The sequence below is a fragment of the Electrophorus electricus genome, chromosome 2 (assembly GCF_013358815.1).
Source record: "Electrophorus electricus isolate fEleEle1 chromosome 2, fEleEle1.pri, whole genome shotgun sequence".
NCBI classification, from domain to species: Eukaryota; Metazoa; Chordata; class Actinopteri; order Gymnotiformes; family Gymnotidae; genus Electrophorus; species Electrophorus electricus.
Genome location: NC_049536.1, coordinates 2,309,325 through 2,329,718, shown reverse-complemented (window position 1 = coordinate 2,329,718; position 20,394 = coordinate 2,309,325). Strand labels below are relative to the sequence as shown.

Sequence of the window (20,394 nt, the reverse complement as noted above, 5' to 3'; positions counted from 1 at the left end):
TTGGGAGACTGTTTTCTACAAATGCATATAAGCTTTGCAGTAATAAACCAAAGAATACTGGGGCATAACTCATAAACCAACCTTTTGAAGTCTGTAGTAACATTTCTCAGTGATCCGATAAAATCTAGGTTAAAAACTCTATTCAGTATATGTGAATGTATAGTTGTGATGGTAGCGACACAGGGAGCGATAGATGAGGCTGAAAGGAAGTGCTCTTTATTGTCCATTATTAAACAACTGCAAAGCAGTGACAAAAGGACAAATAAAGACATGACACTTGGCTGATAAGTCCACTAATATGGAGCACTGCCTTCAGGAACTCGCAGGTGTAAATAGTGAAGGAACGAAACAAGGAACAGGTGAGCAGGATTAATAGGAAGGTGACAGAAAGCCCCGCCAGCCTCCTAGAGCATGGCCGGCCCGGCCAACGAGGAGCAGGCTTCAGTGGGTTTTCAGTGGGCTTTTAGCTTGCCCGAAGGGTCAGCCCGGCCGTCCTTAGTAGCCACCCAAACCTTTTGTCCATGTTCAAACTGAGCAGTCACCCTGCCCCTCCTGTCCGTCTTTTTCTTGTAGGCCACGATAGCTGAACGCAACCTCTGGTGAGCCTCCTCCCAAACCTGTTTGCTGTGTCGACACCACATTTCAACAGCCGTTTGGTCGGACATAGGTGTATTCCAGGGGTAAAGCAGAGGTTAATAGAACACACTGAAAGAGTGTGCCTCGTCCTGGCATGATAAAGAGAATTTTGCACATACCCAGCCAAGGCAAGGTATGTTCTCCATGTCTCCCGATGCTGTTGACAGTACAAATGAAGAAACTTGTCCAGCTCCTGATTAACTCTCTCCACTTGTTCGTTAGCTTGGGGGTGGTAACTAGATGTTAGGCTAACAGTGATATTTAGTTTCCCAAGTAACGCCTTCCACACCTGCCAAGTAAAACTGCCTACACACATGGCAGAAGAGCAGCTCCACTGTCTCCAATTGCCGTAGGTAATCCATTCGAAGGAATAAACCTAACCATCTAAGAAAAGCGGTCGACAATCACCACAGTATTCCCCTCAGAGGCAGGTAGATCCATAACAAAGTCTATGCAGATGTGGGACCATGGACATAGGGGAGAGGGAAGAGGATGCAGCTTACCTGCAGGTGGACTGTGCGGCGTCTTGCGGATAGCACAGTCTATGTACCAAGCTACGTACTTGACCACGTCTTTGTGCATGGCCGGCCTCCAGTAGTGTGCACCCAACAATTGCGCCATGCATGTTTATCCCAGATGTCTGGTTCCCACCGATGTGTGCGCCCATATGATGAGAGCTCCACGGTGTTTGGGAGGAACATAGAGCCAGTTCAATGGACAGTGAGGATGTGGGTTAGCTGCCTCTATGCTGCAGTCTATATCCCATGTTACCAAGAAGCGTGAAGGAGAAAGAACTGGCTCCTGATTGGTCGACGGGCTTTGGTGTTATGTTGTTGGGAGAGTGGGCTCATCCTTACATTCTTCTCTGCTGGTCTGTAGGTGACATGGAAAACAAACCGGGAGAAGAAGAGTAACCACCGAGCCTGCCTGGAGTTCATCCGCTTAGTAGTTTGGAGGTAATTCTAGATTTTTATGGTTGGTTACCACAGTGAAGGGGTGTCTCACTCCCTCCAGCCAATGTCTCCATTCCTCAAAAGCAAGTTTCATCACCAAGAGCTCTCTATCCCCAACCCCTTAATTCTGCTCAGATTAGCTTAGCTTCTGAGAGAAGTACACTATGGGCCCTAACTTTCCTTCCCTCCCTTTTTCTAGGGATAGTACTGCTCCAACTCCCACATCCAAGGCATCTACCTCAACGACAAAAGGCTTCTCTGGTTCAGGATGCTGTAACACAGGAGCAGTAGAGAAGGCAATTTTTATGTCCTTGATAGCACTCTCTGCTGCGGAATTCCATTTAAGGCATTTAGCTTGTCCCCAAAGCAAGTCTGATGGGTCTGGACAGGGTGATAAAAGATTTAATAAACCTCCTGTAGAAATGAGCAAATCCTAAGAATCGTTGCAACTCCCATTGAGTCTGGGGTCTCAGCCAGCTTGTTACTGCTTCTACCTTGCATGGTTGCATGTGTACACTACCCTCTCGTATAATGTATCCCAGAAAACTTACCTCTCTGCAGTGGAATTCATATTTCTCCAACTTGCAGTAGACGTGGTGCCATAAAAGGGTACCAAGAACAGCACAGACATCACGGCACATGTTGGTCGAAGTAGGAGGAATAGATCAGGATGTAATCGATATAAGCAATGACGGATCTACCCTGAAACTCCCTTAGGACCTCATTTATGTACACTTGAAATATTGAGGGAGCTGTGGCTAAACCATATGGCAGAGCTAAATACTTATAGTGACCTGAGGATGTACTGAAGGCTGTATTCCATTCGTCTCCCTCCCTAATCCTTTGAGGTTGTAAGCACTGTGTAGGTCTAGTTTAGTGAAATACCATCCCCTCAATGGCATTTAAAAACATGTTGCACACTGACTTGGGGAATTGTGCTTTATTCCTCTGATGTTCTGTGACCAGACCTCAGCGAGTGTTTTACCACATGCCACAGATTATCAGAGGGATTTATATCAGACATGGTAATGGAACAAGCAGGAATGTTTACTACTTTAAACAAATGTGACACTTTTACCCTGTGATTCAACTTCAGGTGCTTTGTTGTAAACTTCATGTTTAAGTTAAGGAAGGTTGAAACCCTACCACCACTGAACAAGACACATAAGGTGAGATGTCAACACTGGGCCAAGAAATATCTGAAGACAGATTTTTCAAAGGTTTTATGGACTGATAAGATGGGAGTGACTCTTGACAGATCAGTTGGATGGACCCATGGCTGGATTAGTATTGGGCACAGAGCTCGACTTTGACTCAGACCCCAGCATTGTGGAGGTGAGGTACTGCTATGGGCTGGTATTATTAAAGATGAGCTAGCTGGACCATTTCTGGTTGAAGATGGACGCAAAATCATCTCCCAAACCTACTGCCAGCCTTTCGAAGACACTTTCTACAAGCAGTGGTAAAGGGAAAAGTCTGCATCTTTCAATGAGACCATGATTTTTATGCAGATGTAACGGCACTCCGGTCTGTTCCATGTGGACAAACAGCAGGGCCGAATATTAGAGGGATAACATGGACAGTACAAGGGGTTGAAAGACTTTTATAGTAATTACACTGTTAATAGAGGGAACAAACTTGCTGAAGTTCTGTAAAGTAATAATTGTAATTGTCTTACATTGTTCAGGGTGGCCAACTGACTGTGTAGGTAACTACTAGAGTTAATGCATATGTGTAGGTAATTACTAAAGTTAATGCATATGTGTAGATAACTACTAGAGTTAATGCATATGTGTAGGTAACTACTAGAGTTAATGCATATGTGTAGATAACTACTAGAGTTAATGTATATGTGTAGATAACTACTAGAGTTAATGTATATGTGTAGATAACTACTAGAGTTAATGTATATGTGTAGATTTCTACTCGAGTTAATGCATATGTGTAGATAACTACTAGAGTTAATGCATATGTGTAGATAACTACTAGAGTTAATGCATATGTGTAGATGTAGATATATTTACTATAATAAGGTAACGGGAGTTTGGCTTCAAAGCATGTACTTGTTTTGTTTAGCGGTTGTAAGGGGACAAGTCAAGCTTAGTGCCCCGAATTGAGGGGGAGTTGTAGTTTTGGTTCACGTTATTGGAGCAGGTAATTTTCTAAATAGAAAGGAGGAAGATAAAATTGTGACTACTGGCTCTGTTTGGATATGGGTATATTTTATTTTAATAAGACAATATTTGGATAATGGGAAAATGTTTTAAATTTTAGCCTTTGTTTTGAACCATAGGGGAGAGATATTATGAATTCTACATTATGAAGTATCTAGAATTGTTCGTTCTAAGGGGCAAAGATTAAATATAAGGAGTGGCATTGGAATGCAAGGGAGAGACGCGTTGATTGAATGCCATAATTGGATGTATGTTAAGTTGCCTTATTTGGGTATAATTCTTTGTTGGCCTTGATGACTGAATTTTTTTTTTCTCTATGTTTTTTTTGGAATTTATTTTTTTTTTTTGTCTGCTTATGGCATCATGCCCCTCTCACTGGACTTTTTGAATAAATCTCCATCATTGGCACACTTACTACCAGAATCATTCTGACTGATAGACTTACAGTCCTGAAGATGTTCAGAGGAGGCTGCAGTGTCTCGGCCAAAGAAAATAGGTGAAACCAACTGACTAGCTACAAATGAGGCTGCACTGTGGCTCAGCAAGGATTTAACAGACTCCTCTACAAATATATCTGACACTGAAATTGGCCTCTCACAAACAGTGCCATCCTCTCTGATGGTTGGAAGTACTGCAGACAGTAGAGCACACTCACAGATTCAATGAGTTTAACAGGTGAGGAAGCCTGTCCCTCTCTTGAAAATGAGTCCTGTATCCCATGGAGCAACCCCAAAACCTTCTTCTGCATGGTTCTGTAAATACTCAGGGGAGCAGAAAAGGAACCCTTTTGTTTTGGGCTTGGTCCAATCACAGTGCTAGCATTCTCAGACATGGCAGCTGAACTCTATGAAACACCTTCAGTTTCCTTCTTCAGCTTTTCTTCTTCACTGAGACCTGCTTCTATCCCACGTGCAATAACAACTGTTGGATACAGCGAGATAGCAGATTTTGTGACTGATCACAATGGTTGCACACAAAATCCCAAACTCTGGTCGTTGTATTTGGCTATTAGGGAAAGATGGATGTGTGTGTATATGTGTTCCAGGTACACTGCCAGGATTTCTACCCTGTTTGAGACTCCGCCCCGTTCCTTGCCGAGTTTTCCAGGCAACTGTATCAGCTATTTAAAAGTCCTTCCCACAATAGAGGGAGAGAGAGATAAAGGAGACTGTGTGTTAGTTTGGAGTTTGTTTGGTTGTGATTGAAAATTTGTATGTTTTGTGTATGACCTTGTTTTTCTCCATTTTTGAACTTTGGCTTCACCCCTCCTGCTTCGTTAGCTGTGTATTTATACATATATGTAGATTGTGTAAAGAGTGTAAATATTGTTTGTTTGCTACTTTGGTGTTGGACACTGGTGGTAGGGAGTGACTGCCATTTTTGTTGGGTGTGGGTTTTCTCTCTGTTTATGTATCAGAGAGTTAGGAAAGTCTTTTGCATGTTTCTGCTATTATTAGGATTAGTTAGTGTGTAGTTTTATTTGATTAGTGTCGGTTTTGGTTATTATTTTGGCCTGGGTCACTCCTGAGGGAATTGCACCAATAAGATTATTTGTAAATGATAACCTCTGTACAATACACTAAAAACAGCTTCCATTTGTGTTTCTGTTTGTTTTGTTGCTGTTTCTTTTTTCACACATTCTATTACATTATCCATTTGCACTTCTTTTAGCTTGACACGGCCTCACAGCCTAGACGGGGGCGTAACATTGGCGTATGCTTCATCAAAGTCATCCATTCCCAGGAAACATGTTACCCATGTTTAGCACACATATGCTTAAACCCCATTCTCGTGTACCATATCATAATGAATAATACAGAACTGAAGGTCAGATAATGATCATACTCACTGCTCATATTTATGACTTCTCCCAACATTCAGACGGCTCAGACCCCTACTGGGTCTTCTGAGCAGTTTCTCCCACAGGGTCTGGTGCTCCCAGATCACATCTATCTATCTCTCTATCTATCTATCTATCTATCTATCTATCTATCTATCTATCTATCTATCTATCTATCTATCTATCTATCTATCTATCTCTATATATATATATATATATATATATATATATATATATATAAATTGTTCCACAGGTAGGATAGACTGGATGGATATATATTCTTCACATAAAATTAATTCAGTTGTAATATGTTGGACCAGTTATTGTTAAAAAAGTATTATTAAATAACACATTAACAAGTTTCTTTATACAACAACTGATCTTTATATTTCTCATTCATGTTCAGACATTCTTGCATCAAGCCTGTAATTCAGATACGAGTTGTCCGTATTCTCAGTAAAACCCATTTAATAATGTGTAATGTACCCAATAAATGTCCATTCTATAGGCCCAGCCTACCAGATATGTGCAGCATCCTAAACATTTATGGTGCTATGATCCTCCCAATAGTCGAGAGAACAGTTTTAAATGTGAGACCCTTCTAAAACAGATTAACAATTTTTCCACAACCACAGGATGTGTCTTTTGACATGGTTGTTTAACAAATGAGAAGCTACTCACTGCATCAGTTAGGGTTAAATAACTTGTTGCCAGCTGAACCATAATCACCCACACAGTAACTAGCCAATGGGAGGCTCTTACCTATTTGCTTAGTTAAATACAGGTGGTGACCTTTTTTTTTTTTGTCCAGGCAGTGTATATGGAGTTTTAAGCATCCCTCATTTGTATATGTATTAGTGTTGATGTAAACAAGGACATTATTGGAAAAATACTTTTAAATTCAAACAATCCATGGTTTTCAAACGTATTTCATTCTTAAAAATCTACTCCTCAAAATAATCGATTTGAGTGAGTAACGGTGCTTTTGTTATTTTTGCAGTGGTGTATTGTGGTGGGTAGCATTCAGCTTGTATATTTCCATACTTTTACAAATCAACAGTTGTTTCACACAATAGGACATGAAATAAATTCCTATCCGCTGTTAGAAGTGAATTTAGTCGGATTAAATGATCAGATTTCAAAAGTGGCCTCTATTGGCGGTAACTGCTGAGTGACACAAGCCTTTATGTAGAGCGCAGCGCTTGTGATGTCATCGAACAATGACGTCACTCAAACGCTGGCGATAAAGACTTTTATGTTTTTGTTCTACAATAGGCAAAGGCACAGGCAGAGAAGCAAAGACTGCAACAACTGTGTTATACTCCTGCCTCTTCATTTGCAGCTCTAACTCACGCAGCCATATCAATAAGTGAAGGTCTTCCAGTTTGGATGGAGACTCCTCTGATTCTACGCCCAACTCTGACTGTGGTTCATCCCCACCACTAGCCTCTGCTGAAGGTGGAGATGTCATTGGTTGAGCTGGAACCCAGGGACCTCATTTCTTTATGGCAGGATACCCTCCACTACCGAGACTTCCTAAAAAACAGCCTTCACCTCCACCTCGAGGTATCGCCACATCAAAGAAATCCTCTGTAGTGTGAAGTGTTACAACACCTATCAAACACCTCCAAATTAGTGCAGAGTGAGAATTCCACTATTGTGAAAGCATCCATCCTAACACAACAGCCAACAATAAACTCACACCCCTCGGACAAAGTGAAAAAATGCCAGACAAAGCACACAAAGAAAAAAGGGACGAGCTCTTAATTTCTGTTATGACCCAGTCCAGGTAGGGTCTGTGACAGAGATGAGCAAATGATGAGTTGGGCTTAAATGGCAAATGCAACTGAGTGTGAATGATGGATATGTGAGTAAACTAAATGGAGCAAATCAGAGATGAATCAGTGACTGTTGTATATTGATACATGATATAAGAGTGTAATACAATAGGCACAAATAACACCAGACACACTTCAGGTGGGTCAACACTGAAAATGGTAAATCAGCAAACAAAAATAAAGAAACTGACTGACCAAAGTGGAACTACATAACCTAACGAAAACAAAATGAGCAGCAGGAGGTTTTTGTACGACCACTGAGCGAGTTTGTATCACTGTGGAGGACTTTTGGTGGCGGCACAAAACTCTCAGTTGGACGTAAGTAACTTTCACTGCTTATCCAAATGTTGGTATTTTCTGAAATAATAATCGATATGTTTGATGTTTGATAATGATGGAGACTTAAAACATGTTGCGGTAGCATTTCTTGTGGTTTACGGTGCAACAGCTATTACGGGGTAATTTATCTAATAATATAATGTATGTTTGTATTTTGTTTAATTACTTTATAAATCTGAAAAGCGTTTGGGTAAGTCTTATGAGTTTTCTAAAGCATTAATGTCGAAGCTGCATATTACATGGTAAATAGTGGCGAGAGCGGCGTGTTTAGATCAGGAGGTTTTTGTATGGACAGGAAATGAGATTGTAGCTCTGTGGTGGACTTTCAGCGGCGGAACAAAACTATCAGTTGGACGTGAGTAGACTTTAGGTTTTCTTCACAATTAATCCACGTTATCTGAGCATGTCAATATGCCCGGTGGTTCTGTAAACCACCCGTACTCTTTTATAGACTAATTGTATACTGACATGTTCTCCTCTCATTCATTAATGTGCTGCCTTTTAGATAGTCTGTGTTTATTACTCAAATGTTCCTCTGTTTATTGGTCAAAATGAAATAAACAATTTTGAATAAATTTGATAGTCTCTTATTTAAAACATTTCCCACAACATTACTCATAACAATAAAGTCCTACATTTCTATACAGCAGAAATGCTAATGTGTGATGAGGTACAGGATTAAACTTTGATAAAGCTGCCGTTTCATTACTCATAATAAAGAAGGAAGCAGGAAGCCAGATATTATGGAACCAAAAAATAAGATATTTCCACGTTTCATTCAGTAGAAACTGTAACATGAGTAAGTCAGTGTATTTTTGGAACATCAGGGGACAAACCATCTTTGGGCCTTTCAGTATATCACATTATCATTTTTAGTTTATTTCTGCCAGAAAATAATCCCATCATGCTTTATATCACTTTGTAGCACAAGATGGGCTGTTTCAATACAGTACTGTCATGGGTCACTTATGAAGGCAGAAAGTTGTTCTATCCAAAAAAGACTAAATATTTACAAATGTTTCATGAAAAAGAAATCTTCCCTACCTGTACAGGTTTAACATACATACACCCCACTCACCTGATATCCACCCCGACTCTGTGTGTGTGTGTGTGTGTGTGTGTGTGTGTGTGTGTGTGTGTGTGTGTGTGTGTGTGTGTGCTAGAGAGCATTGCATGTTTGTGTGTGTGAGAATTTTACTGAAAGGTAAATTTAATTTTAAGTTTTCAGACAGTTTAGTAAAAAGTCATTGTTTCAGTTGGTGGCATTATTTCATCTTGTTGTGTAGTAAGTTTATTTAAGCAAGTATAGTGAGGTTATTTAACTTTACCCTAAAGAGCTTAAATTTTTCACTTTTACTTTTAATAAAGATTTAGAATGGACATGAAAAGTATGTGTTGGTAGAAGTGTTTCACAGTGGCTGAGAATAATCAGATGAAGGCACAGACATGGTGATTAGTGCTTTAGTGTCCACTACCACTGAAACGAGCTGGAGTTCCTGACTGTAAGCTAGTAGCCCCGTAGATCAGGAGTTTAGGAGCTTCTCCAGGTTTCTGCAGGTACCAGGCTAAAAAGTTATTATTATACACTGCAGGGTTTGTTCTACAGCTGATGGTGACTGTGTCTCCTGGAAGCTTTAGTGTGTGCTTACATCACCTCTAAATAGGACAGAATCTCCTGAAGATTACTGACACTGATTAATGGTAACTCTGACAGTAATAATCTCCTGCATCTTCAGTCTGGACTCCTCTGATGGTCAGAGTGAAGTCAGATCCAGATCCACTACCACTGAAACGAGCTGGAGTTCCTGACTGTAAGCTAGTAGCCCCGTAGATCAGGAGTTTAGGAGCTTCTCCAGGTTTCTGCAGGTACCAGGCTAAAAAGTTATTATTATACACTGCAGGGTTTGTTCTACAGCTGATGGTGACTGTGTCTCCTGGAAGCTTTAGTGTGTGCTTACATCACCTCTAAATAGGACAGAATCTCCTGAAGATTACTGACACTGATTTAGCAGTCATTCTACTAGTAGAGATTTCTCTCCACTAATAACTACCTGCTCTATTATAAGAACAACTGTCCCAAGAGACCAAAGGTCTCAGTACTGCAGTGTTGTGACTGGTTTCTGATGCTCCATGCACTGGGTGTGTGTAAATGTGCCTTTGTGGGGTCTTGATAAGCACTAGATAAATTCCATGTGTTGTTATTATTGTTATAACTGCAGTGTTTTGTCTTCACCTGCTCCAGCAGAAACAGAGAGATCATCTGATCAAAGAAAAGAGATACAGGAGAAGTTTAGGAGCTTCTCCAGGTTTCTGGTGATGCAGCTCAGTCTGAGCTGTTATCACTGTCAGTGTCAACAGCAACATTAGCATTGTGTTTAATGGTGGGTTTCTTCTTGATGGATCATACTAATGTTCACACCTTCCATTTCTAACACATAGACAGCAAGAGTAGAAGGACATATAGATCTCCAAAACTCTCCTCCAACAGAAGTGCAACAGTGTTGTCTGTATTGTGTCTTTGTGATTCATTATAGATTTTTTTGTTGACTTTAGTGAGTGTGTTGTGGTTCCTAGAAGAATTATTTTCTTTAGATGTGTGTTGTTCAGTAGTGAGTGAGTGTGATGGGGCATCTCTCCTCCACAGAGTGTGTCATTGTGCTGTATCACATCCTCCCCCTCCACACCTGCAGTAGGTCCCAGCTGCAGCAGTGCAGTCTCTGTGCAGTCTGACTGAGGGAGGTTTTTGTACGACTCTCTAACACTGTGTGAACAGGTGTACACTACTGATATAATGGTAACTCTGACAGTAATAATCTCCTGCATCTTCAGTCTGGACTCCTCTGATGGTCAGAGTGAAGTCAGATCCAGATCCACTACCACTGAAACGAGCTGGAGTTCCTGACTGTAAGCTAGTAGCCCCGTAGATCAGGAGTTTAGGAGCTTCTCCAGGTTTCTGCAGGTACCAGTTTAGATAATGTCCATAGCTGCTGTGATAATACACTGCAGGGTTGGTCCTACAGCTGATGGTGACTGTGTCTCCTGGAAGAGCAGATTTCACTGCAGGAGTCTGAGTCACAGTCACCTGACACATGGATTCTGGGGAAACAACAAAACAAAACAAAGTAAATCCAATTTAAATCATATTTTATTTTCCATTTCTTATGTTGCTTATATCTGTTAATAGAAGGTTTAGAATATTTTATTAAACAAGACATCTGTTTTTTTAGGTTATTCACCTCAAAAGCAAAGCATAAAATGATCTTTTACCTTGAGTCCAGAGGGCCAGTGTGCAGATGAAGATGGGGATCAAAGTCATGGTTGCTGTGGGTGAAGTTGCTGGGGCAGGCAGCTCTCAGTCATGAAGTGTTAAACTCACAGGACTATAAACACTCCCAGAGCACTGCAGGTTCTGTACATGCAAAGTTACCTCCCTGTATTAATACACGTCTACCCAATACTCTCTGTGGCTTCTCTGTATTAATATATGTCTACCAAATACTCTCTGTGGCATCTCTGTATTAGTTTTTTATGTTTCTTTACACACTATGATTAACAATAACTTACAGTTAGTGAAACCTGACACTCAGAAAGCAACGCAGAACTATAAGCAAACGTCTCAGCCTCAGACTTTAACCAAATCACTACACATACACAAACCACTTCTACTAAACACACTTGTCTACATTAGACACAGAAATCTAACACGATGTCACTTCTACTAGTTTATCTGTCTTTAAGTAAAAGACCTGCAGTATAAATATATGGAAGTATGTAATGTATTCATGTGATGTGTTCACCTCAGTATTGTTTGCTGCACGCAACCTTTTTACAAGTCCGTTTCTATCAGGTCAACACAATGTAGTCTGGACTTAACCTGACAAATGTAAGAAGAGTGAAAAACATCACTGGCCACAGAGCTATTTTGAATGTCCAGGGCCAGCGTGGTGGTAACATCACAATGTGGCTACAATCACACAGAATGGAGTCCATTACCATGGCAACCTGGGTCCTTACAGCAACACAGTCTAGACACTCACTTTAGACAGACTACACACCATCATCACAGTCCACACACTCACATTAGACAGACTACACACCATGATCACAGTCCACACACTCACGTTAGACAGATTACACAACATCATCAAATTGTCATGTTATTGTATAAATTATTTTGCAAATGAACTGAGGTGTTCTGCTACTTTTATGTTGCTATGTGAAATGTGTGTAGTGATCTGACAAAATGAGCCCTGTTTTCAAAATGAAGCTTAAGCAACTGTATAAAAAATTATACCAAATTCCTCCTCTCTTAGCTGTCATGACAATACAAACTAAACTAGATTATTAATATTCATTAAATATTAGGACAGTGTCATGGTGCTTGTGCGGTATTATGTATGGTAGCTCAGTGGTTAAGGTACTTGACTACTCGTCAAAAGGTCACTAGTTCAAGTCCCCACTGTTGGGCACCGGAGCAAGACCCTTAACCCTCAAATTGTGTTCTGTCATAACTGTAAGTTGCTTTGAATAAAAGTGTCAGCTAAATGCCATAAAATGTAAATAGTTTGGGTAAAGATGTGAAAAGTAATTAAAGATTTAAAAATGATCCATTTCTGAAATATGAAGCTTAGGGTTGTGTGTGTGTGTATGTAGTTGCTATAAAGTCAAAGAGGTTTTTGAATGACAGCTTCATTAGAATGTATCACTATGGGTGACTCGTGGATGAGGCACTAAACTCAGTGAGTGGTAAGCTGGACTGTGGATGTCTGAGAGGTGCAGCAGGAGAGCAGAATGCAGCAGCTCTGTCTGTATTCTGTTCTGTGTCCTGGCATTTCTGTTACTTCCACTGAAATAAAGCTTCATTTTGGACATTGTCTGCTCTTTTATAAGAAATTAAGATCTTTATTAATGTTACCAGGCAGTTTCTTGTGCCTGAGTGAGCTTATCTGAACAGATCAGAACATCTGGTGAAAGTGTGGCTCTATTCTGGGAGAAAGAGAATCACCCAGCCATGGTAATGCAAATCTGAGTTACACCCCACTGCTCTCTCTCTCTCTCTCTCTCTCTCTCTCTCTCTCTCTCTCTCTCTCGCTCTCTCTCTCTCTCTCTCTCTCTCTCTCTCTCTCTCTCTCTCTCTCTCTCTAGGCCAGCTGAGGTGGACTATGTCGCCCCCTGCTGTCCAGGTTGGTGGCTCACTCTCCCTGCAGCTACACCAACACCACCTAACATTCATTCCTCTTGTGGTGGTGAGTGTATCATTACCTTGATTAAATGAACTAAATAAGAAAAACAAAAGGCCTCATTCTTAGTAAAGAGAACATGTTTATGCCCCGTAACAACACAGTTCATATTCCTACACTCGCTTCACGGTTCACACTTCCTGTTTACACTTCATTGTTTGCACTATCTAAGTCTGATGTATACATATGTAGCACTGCTAATATTTCTATTTCCATTCTATATCTCTTATATTATTTATTAATGTTATTGCTGCTGGTCCCTCTGTGAGCTAAGTTTTGTTGTACAAGTACAATGATAATAAAGTCTTTTCTTATCTTATCTCAACAAAGACATGAACTAACACAGGTTGTGTTTGACCCCCACCTCCACACCACATGGTCAGACCTTTAGGGTTTAACATGTGGATGACCTCACAATCTTATGCTGAATTATTCAAAAACTTCCAAGGCTAATATCTTTTTTTCTGTAACTCCTTGTTACGTCCTTGTGATTTTCTGAGTTGTTTCCTCTTGCTGTGGTGTTAAAATTTGTTTTTCAGGTTACCCGCATGAGGGCGCACTAATAACCAGTGAGCTGTAGAAATAACACAGTCAAAACAACGGATGACCTGATTGGTTAAAGGGATAATTAACCTTCCATCTGTCATATACAGTCATATACAGATATTTGATTGTCAGAAACATTAAGTGTTGTTCTTTTCTTATTGTTTGGAGTTGTAGGGATGGACGCTGTGTTCTTTTTGCTTTGTTGTTGTATTTCTGTTTTTGTGATTAAGGAGTTGAGGTAAGAGTGATTTGTATTTTATTTTCTTTTGTTTTAGGGAGGTTAGTGATTGAATTCACTTTAGTAGATTTTTTGTTTGTTGCTTTGTTGTAAAGCCCACCCTGAAGAAACACTCCTGTTTAGATTCGGTTTTACATATATATATATATATATATATATATATATATATATATATATATATATATATATATATATATAGTGAGAGAGAGAGAGAGAGAGAGAGAGAGAGAGAGAGGGTCTCTTAGTTCATGGGTCTCTTAGTTTCAGTCCTGCTCAATTAGTGTTTGGACATATGGTTAGAGAACCTCTGAAACTTTTGAAGGATTGATGGCTACGAAGCGATGAGCCAAATTTAGGATTGATAAATTATGTGAGTCATTTTAAAGAATCGTTAGAATCCGCTTGTTAACTTCTTAAAAGGAGTTAGCTGCAGTGCAATCAAAAATGAAGAGGAGATACGATAAAATTGCTACAGTCTGTTCGTTTTAGCCAGGTGATGAGGTGTTGGTTTTGTTGCCTCATGTCATTCTAAACAAGATTTTCAGCACCATATGTTATCATGGATAAAATCAGTGAGACGGATTATGTGATACAAACTCTGGACCGAAAACATAAAACTCATGCTTGCCACATCAGTAAATTAAAACGGTATATTCTACTGTCACGTTCAAAACCTAATGTTGTTCCTTCTGCTGTTGCTATGTTGGTACCTATAAAGGATGAGGATAATGGGTTAGTTCCTTCTGCACCAGTGATGGCTGCGCGTTTGCCCAACTCCACTATACTACAGGAATTGGATGGTTATTTATCAAATCTAGAGCCAAAAGAGTGTTCTGATGTTAAGTCTTTAACCCGATATCATGGTTTGTTTTCTGATATACCAACTCAGACCTCCGAGATCGTTCATGATATGGATGTGGGAGATCATCCCCCAATTAAGCAACTCTCTTTGCTTAGTCGGATTAAATGATCAGATTTCAAAAGTGACCTCTACTGGCAGTAACTGCTGAGTCACACAAACCTTTATATAGTGCACGCTGGCAATAAAGCCTTTCATGCTTTTGTTCTATAATAAACCAAGCAGGAATACAGGTTTACATATTAAGCCATTTCATGTTTAGTAGGAAATTTTGATGAGAACAAAATTATTGTGCTTAAAACAGAAGTTTCTATCTGGTCTGACTGGTTTATTTTTCCATGGTTTCTTTTACCTATACCATATCAGGGCTGGGTTGGTCCAAACCCACATATCTCCATAACTTCAGCAAGTGTCTCTAGATTACTAATCGTAGCCCAAACTGAGAATATACTGAATATATAACACAATGATGTAAATCTTTATTTACTTTACATAGAGAACACAGGTCTGATTTGGTGACACTCTGCTTTAAAGCAGACAAGAGCCAGATTTTCCAGATGCACTACAGTACTTCAGAGTATCAGTCTGTGCACTCTCTCTAATAGTTATAATGATTTTACCACTACAGCCGCTCTACTGATGTCAGTAGCATAAGGATGATTGATATGTGCCTCAACCAGCTTATTGTAAAACTCCTGTAACTGATTCTTAACTGTACTCATTACCCTGGCAGCAGGTCAGTGAACTGTATGGCCTTTTTGGAAGGCAGATAGAACATTCCAGGGATGAAACATGGAGACGGGCAGATCGGCAAGAAATGACAGACATGATGAAGAAAATAAAATAGGGTGAACAAACAAGAGCAAGATGAGAAACATGAAACAATAATCATGCAGAGAAAGCACAAGTTAGGCTGAAACAGTATGAGGACCACTTAAATATTCAACTCTTCTAGTATAAAGAATTTTCCTGATATATTCTTCTGTGTTTCCTGTTTGTCCTACAATGTATTGAACAGAAATAGCACAGGTCACATTGCACAACAGAAACCAACAGAAATAAACAATAAATACCTTATTACAACAGCCTGCTGATCATGTAATTAAAACAAAGGTAAGCTTCTCTCCTTGCACTGTCTGGCTTATCATTCATGTTGCGTTCATTTTGTAATAAACTGCGGTTGGATTCTTACAGTGACTCCAAAATTCTTTGGCAGGTGTGGGTAAGAATCTGATGTGTTTTGTAAATCTGCATGTTCATTCAGTTCTCTCGACTTTTGGGGATCACTGGCTCTCTGCCTCTGAGAAGATGATGAGCAATGTGTGAGACAACAGCAGTTCTTCCCTCAGCACAGCTGGCTCTTCATCTGGCTCTGGGCTGATTGGAGATCGGTGGATTGGGTGAGTTCAGGAGTGTCTCTGTGATGAGCCTCACCTGGGTCTCATTAGCTCTGTTCTGGGAGCTGTCCAGGGTTCTGAAGCACGTGGAGTTCCGTGTTGCTGAAACAGATGTTACGACCCAGTCTAAACAGGGGCAGTGACAGATGATTAAATGATGAATTAAATGACAATAAGCAAACAATAAACAAAAACACACTGGCCACATTTACATTTCGTATATTTTTATGCATGAAAGCTGGACATGCAGCTATCAAGTGCCCTCTTTCGTGACAGTAAAAACACTCCTGTTTCCGAGGGACTTCACTGGTTTTCTGTGGGGTAACGGGACTGCATTTACAACCAGATACACCGATCCTGGATCAGCTTGTATACTTGGATAATATGTTTAACCCACTGAAATCTCAGGGCATTGCCTCTGTTTTTGCATATTTTCTCAAATTCAGTTTTAAGCTTCTTAATTATATTTTCATTTACTTATATTAGAGCAAAATTGAGTATTGTCAATGTATGCTACTTTTCCTGATCAAGTTCTTAATACAATGGCTCTCAGATCATTGTAGTGTTTTATCAAGAACCACTGGAGGGCAGCCTCACATTGTTTAGTGCATCTTAATGTTTGTTTGTTTACAGTGTCACTCTCTATGAATGTTGTTTTTGTTGATTCTTTGTCTGGTTTCATATTTATTTGTAGTGAAGATGCTGCCAAACAAAAACAAGGCACTAAATTAGCATTTTATTGGATCATTATTTGGTTATTTAGCAGGAAAATCCACAGTAAATTTAACAGGACTGTTCAGCTAGAACTCTTTAATTAGTCCTCTTACGTTTGTCAGCATTGATAATTGACTTTGTAAAATTATATTGACACGTCCAAAACAAAATTATTAAAAAATTATTTTACATAATTGTTTTTAAACATCTTAATTACATATATGTTTTGATAATACCGATTAAGACAAATTTTAACATATCGAAAAACGAACAAACGGGGGAAAAAAATTAATTTATTTTTAATGCCTAGATATTTTTTTGCATATTTTAAAAAGTAAAAATTGTAGCAGGTCACTATTGTTTTGAAAAAGGCTTTCTAAAACGCAAAGAGAGAGAGCGGCTTCTTTAGTGCAGGAGGTTTTTGTACGACCACTGAACGACTTCGTGTCACTGTGGTACACTTTTGGTGGCGGCACAAAACTCTCAGTTGGACGTAAGTAACTTTCACTGCTTATACAAAATTGGTATTTTCTGAAATCATAATCGACATGTTTGACGTTTGATAATAATGCAGACTTAAAAACTTGTTGCGGTTGCATTTAATGTGGTTTACGGGGCAACAGCTATTACGACGTAATTTATCTAATAATAGAATATATGTGTGTATTTTATTTTATTATTTTAAAAATCTAAAAAGCTTTTGGGTAAGTCCTTTATGAGTTTTCTAAAGCATTAATATCGAAGCTCCATATTACGCGGTAAATAGTGGCGAGAGCGGCGTGTTTAGCTCAGGAGGTTTTTGTACAGACAGTAAACGAGATTGTAGCTCTGTGGTGGACTTTCGGTGGTGGAACAAAACTATCAGTTGGACGTAAGTAGACTTTAAATTTTCTTCACTATTAATCACACATTATGTAGCGTTGTATGCACGGTGGTTTTGTAAACTACTCGTACTCTTTTATAGACTAATTGTGACGTTAAGTATCTTCCTATATCATAACCGCTGCTATGTCCTTATAGACCTTTTAATTTATACCGATGGAGAGTTTCTTAAGTGTCGTTCAGTAGTAAAAACATACATGTTTCAGAAATATCTCTCCACAAGCCTTCATCTGCATGCTGGGTATATTTTAAAAGGCAGAAATATCGGTGCCTGACTGGAACGTATCGGTGCAGTTCACGTTTACCACAATACTCGCATACTGAAGGATCAAAACCTTGTATGTCTTTAGATAAATTATCTTGACTTGGATGTTGCATTAAATGTTGTGTTTGTAGTATACAAAAATATGAAAAATATCTCCTAAAACACATTTTTGTAATCAATTGATATGATTCTACAGAGTCTACATATATCTAACGCATAGACAATAACGATATAAGTCTGAAATAGTTTAAAGGGATCATCGAATTCACTTTACACGCACACTTCGCAACTCAAAACTCTCATTTGGATGTAAATAACGTTTTCTCCGTATTCAAATTAGCTTCTGTTTTTATTTTTATATCTTTTTTCTAATTATATATTGTATGTATGTAGTATCTTTAATAACTTCTTTCATTACAAAAAAAAGACAAAAAAAACAAAAAAAACAAGCGTCTTTGGGGTTGTATCGTTCACTAATTCTGAAGCTAAACTACGGCGCTGTAAAGAGAGGAGACGGCAGTGTGTTTAGAGCAGGTTTATGTACGGACCTTAAACGAAGTTAGTGTGGAGGACACTGGACGTAAGAAGAACTTCACTTTTTATTCCCAGTACATCACAATTTTAAGTTATTATTGTTTTTAATAAGGGTATCTTTATTCTAGCGCATTAAAGGTCAATTTATTAGTGCGTTTATCCTAACCGTAACAGTGGTGTTGCGAGCTTTTAGTGTAAATCGACCCACATTATTAGCGTTTTTTTAGTAAAAGAATAAATGTTTCAGCAAAATCCCTCATCAAACCTTTATTCTGCCTACTGGGTTAATTTTCATTAATATAAGTGTTTGTCCCTGACTGGAGGTTGTTGATGCAAAGCACTTTAACCGTCATACTCGCATACTGAACAATCACCGCCTGTTAAATATACTTCCATTTTAATCTATGTATGACTATACATTATATTGATTTAAATGGTTCATAAATTAAATATACTGTCTAGGGTTTTAATGCCAATGGAAAATGATATAATATATTTCTGACTTCAGCTCCACAGAAAGAGGAAGTGAAACACAACTGATTTTCCTGCTAACGGTTCCTGCCTGTCTGAGCTGTAGACCGTGTTGTGTCTCCTAGGTGACGCCCCGCCCACCCTCACGGTCCTGCCCCCCTCCAGTGTACAGCTGCAGCAGGAGAAGGTCACACTCGTGTGTCTGGCCAACAAGGGCTTCCCCTCAGACTGGAAGCTGAGCTGGAAGGTGGCTGGTAGCAGCTGGAGCTCGGGGGTGAGCCAGAGCTCCGGGCTTCTGCAGAAGGACGGCCTCTACAGCTGGAGCAGCACCCTGACCCTCCAGAAGGAGGAGTGGCTGAAGAAGACAGTGACCTGTGAGGCCACCAAGGACTCCCAGTCTCCTGTCACACAGACACTGAGTAGAGAGCAGTGTGCTGAGGCGTGAAACTCCCACATGTGTACTGAAGTGTTCTCCTCTCACTCATTAATGTGCTGTCTTTTAGTTCAACTGTGTTTATTACTCAAATGTTCCTCTGTTTATTGGTCAAAATGAAATAAAAAATGTGAACAAACAACATTATAGTCTTAATTGAAGATTCTTTGCCAACATTGCACATAACAAGAAATGCCTTTAATGTGCTAATTGTCTGTACTGCAGAAGTCCGTGTGTGTAATGAGTTATAGGATTAACTTTGATAATGTTGCTATTTGACCACTCTTGGTAAAGTTTGTTAAGGAACCAGGAAATAAGATGACTCAACATAAGTTTCATTCACTAGAAACTGTAATATGTAAGTCAGTGTATTTTTGGAACATCATGGAGTGGGTGCTAAAACATCTTTGGTCCTCTCCATATACCATAATATTATTATTGTTTGTAAATGTATGCCTGAAACTAACCGCATATCACTTTTTAACGCACACTGGGCTGTTTTAATAAAATATTGTTATGGGTCCCTTAGGAGGTAATAAAGTTGTTTTTTATTGCAAAAGAAAGTACAGGTTTTATATTAAAAAACAACCAACTTTTTATTAAAAACCCACAGTCCTAATATATTTTCCCAATAGATTTTATAATAGAAACTTTATGCTCCAGGCCTCTGGTATCTGTTTAAAATAAAGCTTCAAGCTAAATGTAATAAATGTAACAGTAAATAACTGCTTAATGTTTGGTATGTTTTATATTATTTGAGTCATACAGTGCATTTATGACACAGGCATGTCCTTCACACCAAAGCAAAAGTTTTAGTGTGAGATAAAAGATTTTACTGAATGTTCTTTGGCTGGTGGCATTTAGTAAATTATAGTAAGATTATTAAACATTACCCCCTAAATATATTTACTTTTACACCTTTGATTGTTGGTAATAAACATTTATAATGAACATGAACTGTATTTTTTGGTAGAAGTGTTTCACAGTGGCTGAGAATAATCAGATGAACGCACAGACATGGTGATTAGTGCTTTA

The 20,394-nt window shown here is 39.1% G+C and overlaps 1 gene segment (V, D, J or C); it reads left to right on the top strand.

The window, feature by feature from the left end:
* LOC118240845 overlaps positions 1-19,371 on the top strand; it is a 320,919-nt gene extending 301,548 nt beyond the window's left edge. Inside the window, 2 exon segments of the V gene segment in view lie at positions 17,608-17,645; positions 19,052-19,371. Coding sequence covers positions 17,608-17,645; positions 19,052-19,371 — 358 coding nt within the window.
* Positions 19,372-20,394: the final 1,023 nt, after the last annotated feature.